Source organism: Orycteropus afer, unplaced genomic scaffold, assembly GCF_000298275.1.
Source record: "Orycteropus afer afer isolate SDZICR_OR568_19922 unplaced genomic scaffold, OryAfe1.0 scaffold00204, whole genome shotgun sequence".
NCBI classification, from domain to species: domain Eukaryota; kingdom Metazoa; phylum Chordata; class Mammalia; order Tubulidentata; family Orycteropodidae; genus Orycteropus; species Orycteropus afer.
The window spans coordinates 2,768,935-2,775,617 of record NW_006921791.1 but is presented as its reverse complement, the minus strand read 5'-3'; the positions used below and the strand labels follow the sequence as shown (position 1 = coordinate 2,775,617).

The 6,683-nt window shown below is 40.9% G+C and overlaps 1 protein-coding gene across 1 annotated transcript in view; it reads left to right on the top strand.

The window, feature by feature from the left end:
- MYT1L (myelin transcription factor 1 like) overlaps nucleotides 1-6,683 on the top strand; it is a 280,476-nt gene that overhangs the window by 243,273 nt on the left and 30,520 nt on the right. The window contains exon 17 of the mRNA XM_042781958.1: nucleotides 4,674-4,765. Coding sequence (XP_042637892.1) covers nucleotides 4,674-4,765 — 92 coding nt within the window. The remainder of the gene's footprint in view (nucleotides 1-4,673; nucleotides 4,766-6,683) is intronic.

Genomic DNA, 6,683 nt, shown 5'->3' with positions numbered 1-6,683 from the left:
AATGTAGAATCTGCAAAACACCACATAACGTGGATGAACTTGGAGGACATTATGCTGAGTGAAATAAGTCAATCACAAAAGGACAAATATTGTATTAGATCCTCATCCTATATGACTATGATACCAGAAGAACTAGATGGTGCCCAGCTACCACTCTCAACCACTCAGAGGGGGATCTATATACATAGGGTCACTATGATTGGAGCCGACTTGATGGCACCTAACAATAACAACTATATTCAGTGTGTGCATTACAGTATTAGTTATGGAATATTGTATAAGATCTAGATTTTATTATGATCATGACATAATGAATTTTGTTAGTCCCTCACTCTCACTCACTGCCATCAAGTCTATTCGACTCATAGTACCCCTCCTTGGGTTTCCAACGTGGTATCACTATGGAAGTAGATTGCCCAACCTTCCTTCCAAGGAGTGGCTGGTGGGTTTGAACCACCAGCCTTCTGGTTAGCAGTCAAATGCCTTAGTTGCTATGCCACCAGAGCTCCCTGGGAGGCACAAATTGTTATGCACTAGACTACTAACTGAAAGGATATCAGTTCAAATCCACCCAAAGGAACCTGGGAAGTAAGGCCTAGCAGTCTGCTTCTGAAAGATCACAGCCTTGAAAACCCTACGGAGTGCAGTTCTTTACTCTGTACACATGGGACCACCATGTGTCAGAATTGGCTTAAGGGCAACTAACAATAAAAATTCTTGAATGCTATATAAACATAGAACCATCTACTAAATGGCAGGTGAAATCCTAGTAAAATCATTCTGTGTCGAAAAATCATTGTTCCACATCCTACTTTGGTGCGTAGTGATTGCATCTTAAAAGCTTGCAAGTGGCCATCTAGATGTAACAATAGGTCTCTCCTTGTCCAGAGCAAGGAAGAATAAAGAAAACCAAAGACAATGGAAATGATTAGTCCAAGGGACTGGTACACCATGCGATCCTCAGCCTATATGAATATGAGATCAGAACTAGATGGTAACCAGTTACCACTGTCAACCACTCAAAGGGGGATCTATGTATGGGATCCCAGATAGAGTTGGAGAAAAATGTGGAACAAAACTCAAAGTCATTAAAAAAAAAGAGAGGGGAGAGGGAAGCTTTGCTGGTCTGATAGAGCCTGGTGGAACCCCTGAGACTATGGCCTCTAGCTGCCCTTCAGTCTGGAATTGTACCCACTCCTGTGGCTTCTAGCCAAACAAAAGACAGCCATATGACCTGAACATTTATTTTAAGTAGATACACTCCTTGGAGAGATCAATCATGGAAGAATAGAAGGGCTGTGTATGCACAGGGAGACAGCTGGGGTTGGGGGCAGGAGTTCATGGGAGGGAAGGACACAGGGAAGAGGTAACTATGGGGAGGAAGTGGGAGGAGAGCTGTTGCGTTGTGGGAAATTACAGTCAATATCATGAGATAAAGTATATGTGAACTGCTGTATTGAAAATGAATTTTCTCTGTAAACTTTTACCCAAATCACAATTAAAAAAAAAATCTGTGTTGATAGAGTCTACCTGTGTTCAGTTACAATAAGGGAAGAAGTGATTTTAAAAGCTAGTTACACTACTTTAGAGTGAGAAGGACCTTAGTAAGTCTTTTTGGTAACACCTTATTGTACAAATGAAAATCTTGAGTCTTTACAGTCAGAGGTGGATTTACCAAGAAGCTGACTCCCTGGGTGATACAAATGGTTAACATGCTTGGCTGCCAGCCAAAAGGTTGGTGGTTTGGTCCCACTCAGGGGTGCCTCGGAAAAAAAGTCTGGTGATCTGTTTCTAAAACTTCAGCTATTGAAAACCCTCCACAGCATCTGGATAATGAAGTTTAACATCCGGGGTCCTTCCTTTGCCTAGGGCCCTGTGAGTGGCTAGGATTTTCAGGGAGTTATGTAGTGTTCTGGCTGGGACTGAGGAGCAAAGGGCGAGGTATTATCTGAGGAGGGAACTAGTGGAGTGAGATGTGATTCTGGCATTCTGTGTCCTGGGCTCCTCCAGCTTCATCCACTTGAAACTGACTTGGCCTGGATTTGGCCTTCCCTATCAGTATTGGCTGTACCTAAAGCACTTGACTGCTAACCAGAAGGCTGGCGGTTCAAACCCACTAGCCACTCCTTGGAAGGAAGGTTGGGCAATGCAGTTCTGTAGTGATACAGCCTCGGAAACCCAAGGATGTGTCGCTATGAGTTGGGTCCAACTCGACAGCACATAAGAAAAACAACTTACAGGAGAAGTAGTACACAGGCCAAAATAAAATGTGTAAAGCACAGTTATTTGCAAAGGAAAACAGTAAACCAGGTTATAGATTCTGTCAGTAGCAGAAATTGTAATTTAATATTAGCCAAATGGGTATGGAAAAAGAAACTCATATTATGAAACAGTAACAAGAAACCACCATGAGGAGCATTATTTGATTCCTGAGAACTCCTGGCCCAGAGGCATGTGATGTGCAGCAGAAGAAAGGGCAGCACTCCTCAGCTCCTTTCCTATTTTAGCCACTCACAGCCATGCCAGTGAGGTCCTCAAAGGTTCACCTGTTTCCTGACGTTTCTCTCTATAGTTCCTCAGTGACTAATGTTAGAGAAGGGACTTGGTAGTGGTAGCTCCAGGGGATTTTGTAAGGTTAAAATCCTCATTTCCCCTTTCCCCACTAATGTATTTTATAGCTGCTTTAAGTGTTGCACAGGTGCTAATCTAGAAGCATCATTAGAAAACACAATTCCCTACACAAGGAAGACGGGGCAATCCACTTCCATAGAGATTCTCTCTCAGAAACCCAAGGAGGGGTAGCTATGAGTCGGAATCGACTCGATGGCAGTGAGTTTGGTTTTTTGGTTTACACAAGATTTTAGGAAATATGGCAAAGGTGATTAATTATTTCACATTTTCTGGAAATTATAATACAGTTGCTAGAAACAAGTGTCATATTAAAAAGACAAGCTGGACCTTCAGTGTCAATTATGAAGAACAGTAAAAATACTTCTCATACAAAGAATATTTTGTCCAAAATCACAGAAAATTTTGCCCAAAGAGATATTTTCAAAGCACCATTGTGTTAATGGAGACATCAAAGAGACATTTCTAATAATTATGTAACCTACTTATACTACCATTGGGGGTTAGTAGATATAATATAGATATATTCCTAACATAGGAGCTCTGGTAGGTAGAGCTCTGGTGGCATATAGGAGCTCTGGTGGTGTAGTGCCTAAGGCATTTGACTGTTAACCAGAGGGCTGGCAGTTCAAACCCACCAGCCACTCCTTGGAAGGAAGGTTGGGCAATCTACTTCCTTAGTGATATCGCTTCGGAAACCCCAGGAGGGGTCGCTATGAGTCAGATCCAACTCGACAGCAGTGAGTTTGGTTGTTTTTTTTTTTTTGGTAGGTAGATGTTACATATATATACATACATACATATACACACACACATATATATGTATATATATATATATATATATATGTGTGTGTGTATATGTATGTATGTATGTTATAGTTTTGTTGTTGTTATTTGCCATAGTGTCAGATCCGACTCATAGCGACCCTTCCTTGGGTTTCCAAGGCAGTAGCACTACGGAAGTAGATGGCCCAACCTGCCTTCCCAGGAGTGGCTGGTGGATTAGAACCGCTATCTATACGTGTGTGTGTGTGTGTGTGTATAATTTGTTTCTCCCTTATATGAAGTTCTTTGTGGACTCTGTCCCTAAGTAGAGTAACTTCTACCTCTTTGAATTGTTGCCTTTTGGTAAACCCAGTTCTTTAGACAATTGCAATGATCCCAGCCATAAGGGAGGAAGGATCTCTAAGATGCTGAGATAGTAGTCACAAAGCCCATGCACTTGATGTCATAAAAGGGATGCTCAGGACAAATTAACGTCAAGAAAGGAGAAAGGGAGAGGAATCATTAGATTAAAGGACCTTTAACAGATATATCCATCAAATGCAAAATGAAGATCTAGTTTCAATCTTCCATTGAATAAACCAATTGTTAAAAAGTTATGAGACTATTGGGGAAATTTGAAGATAGACTGTATGTTTGATGATATTAGCAAATTAGTTAAATTTAAGTGGGATAATGAGACTTTGCTTATGTTTTTACATCGGACTTTTACTTCTAAATAATCTATTGGGGAAAGCAGAAGGGGAAATAGATGAAACAAGATTTTCCATGAGGAGTTCATTCTTCCGTTCTCTCTACTTTTGTGTAAATTTGAAATTGTTCATTTTAAATTTGGCCTTTGTATTATAAAATAGTTTAAAGCAATAATATATTCATCCTATAACATTCCAAATAACTCTAGAAGGTATGCAATGAAAAGTAAGTTGCCCTCCCACATCAGAATCCTACCTCCCCTATCCTCACACCAAGAGGCAACACCGTAATCATTATCTTATGTATCAGCCCACAAAATACATATGGATATACAAACATAAACGTCATACACCCACAAACATCCCTCCACCTTGGTGTATACCTAACTAGGTATACCTTATACATTGGTCTTTACTTTGTTTTTCCCATTTTTAATTAGTCTTTCATGGACAAGTGGATGAATAAAGTAATATTGTTACAGTGCTTTGTTTATGAGCCTTTTTTCTTAGGCTTTGAGGCTCTCCTGAGACTTGTGACTAATGGGCCATTTCATTTCTTCTTGTCCCCAGTTTGTCAGGATGTCCCAGAGCCACATCAGCAATGAAGAAAGCAAAGCTGTCTGGAGAGCAGATGCTAACCATCAAACAGCGGGCCAGTAACGGTAACCACAGCTTCTTCACATTTTTCATTTTAACTGCAGATCAGAAGTAAGCCCACAATTATGTAACATAACCTCAGTTCTTGTATTCTTTAATTATACCAAGACTGAGGACAGTTATGTTTGACTTTTCTTAGAAAGCAGAAGGAGAAATCATTCTGGTCATATCTATAAATCTAATCAACTCAATCTTTGGAACTCCATCTTTCCCAAAGTCTTCTGCTAGACTTTAAGACTCACCAGAACCACACACCTAAAGTCAGAAGAGCCTCTGGCATTAGGTAACTTGTCTCCAAGTATCTCTGGACAGACACCACTTCCTTTGCTTCTTCTTGGCTCAGGTCCTCAGGCCCCCTACCTCTGTGCTTAATTCTTAACTGCTGTTGTTAGGTGCTGTGGAGTCAGATCTAACTCATGTGACCTCATGTATAATAGAAACAGTGCCCTGTCAAGCACCATCTTTATAATGTTTGCTATGTTTGAGCCTGCTGTTGTGCCTGTTGTGTCAATCATCTCACTGAGGGTTTCCCTCTTTGTCACTGACCCTCTACTTTACCATTCATGATGTTCTTTTCTAGCAATTGGTCTTTGCTGATGACATATGCAGAGAAAGTGAGTCGAAGTCTCATCATCCTCACTTCCAAGGAGCATTCTGAGTTTCTCAACTAGATGTGTAGTGTAAGAGCAACACTCAACTGCACAACAGTAAAAGAATGGCAACACCAATCCTCTCTTTCCTTTCTTCTCTCCTTTTACTCTCAGCATGTCCTGCTACCTGAAAGATTTTCTTGAATCTATCTGCATAGTGCCTAAGGCACTTGACTGCTAAGCAGAAGGCTGGCAGTTCAAACCCACCAGCCACTCCTTGGAAGGAAGGTTGGGCAATCCTACTTCCATAGTGATACTGCCTTGGAAACCCAAGGAGGGGTCGCTATGAGTCGGGGCAACTCGATGGCAAATAACAACAACAACAACAACATCTGCAAGGCACATTTCCCACCAAGTGTCTCTGTTGCTATCAGCCTGCCTTAGTGTGTATAAAGTGAAATAAAGAAACATCACAGAGACTTCAGGAGAAGCATGAAGGAATAAGGAAAGCTGCATAAGTTCTGTTCCTCTCATATTGACTCTATTTCCCTTAGAAACATTTTAACTTGCAATTATTCGGCAAACATGTCACCCTTTTAGAGTAAAAGTTCAACCTTCACTTCTACCCCTCTAAGGAAGATTGTAATGAAGGATAGTAATTAAGGGAAGTTGGACTCACCATGTGTCTTACTGAAAACACTAGACTGATGCTTCATTAGAAATTAAAACAAAAGATATAATTGAAGGGATAATTACATTTCATGACATAGGTTATACAGCATCCTACAAGAAGATGAAATGTGTTACCTCCCTTGCAGGGAAAGCAGTGGGTTTTCATTTCCTAAAGCAAACAAATATAAACAGTTTCTCATCAGAAGGAACTGGTAGGGGGGGGATGGCGGGTGTTTACAGGCTGTCAAACAACAAATTTCCTTAATATCAATGCTTAGCTTAACACTAATTCTTTATCTCCTGATACAGCCTGACCAAGGTAGCATTTCTAAAGCACCTTATGAAATATTTTAATGTGGGAGTCTTTTGAATGATTATAGACCAGGTAAATTCCAGTTGAAGTTTTTAAAATATAAAAATTGATTCATTTGGCTAAGAAGTGAAGGTTGATACTCTGAAACCTTTGAAATGTAAATATTGCCTGTAAGGCCACAGTAAGGAGAAAAGGACGCACAAAAGTGAGGTTAAAGAGAAGTTTTTATTCTGAGTTTCCGGGGGAAGTTTACGGCCCCCGAGAGGGGCCCGGGCGAGGTTCACGGGTCCCTGAGAGGGGCCCGGGAAGTCGCACCACCTGGCTGGGGAGGGGAGGGTTTATAGTCTT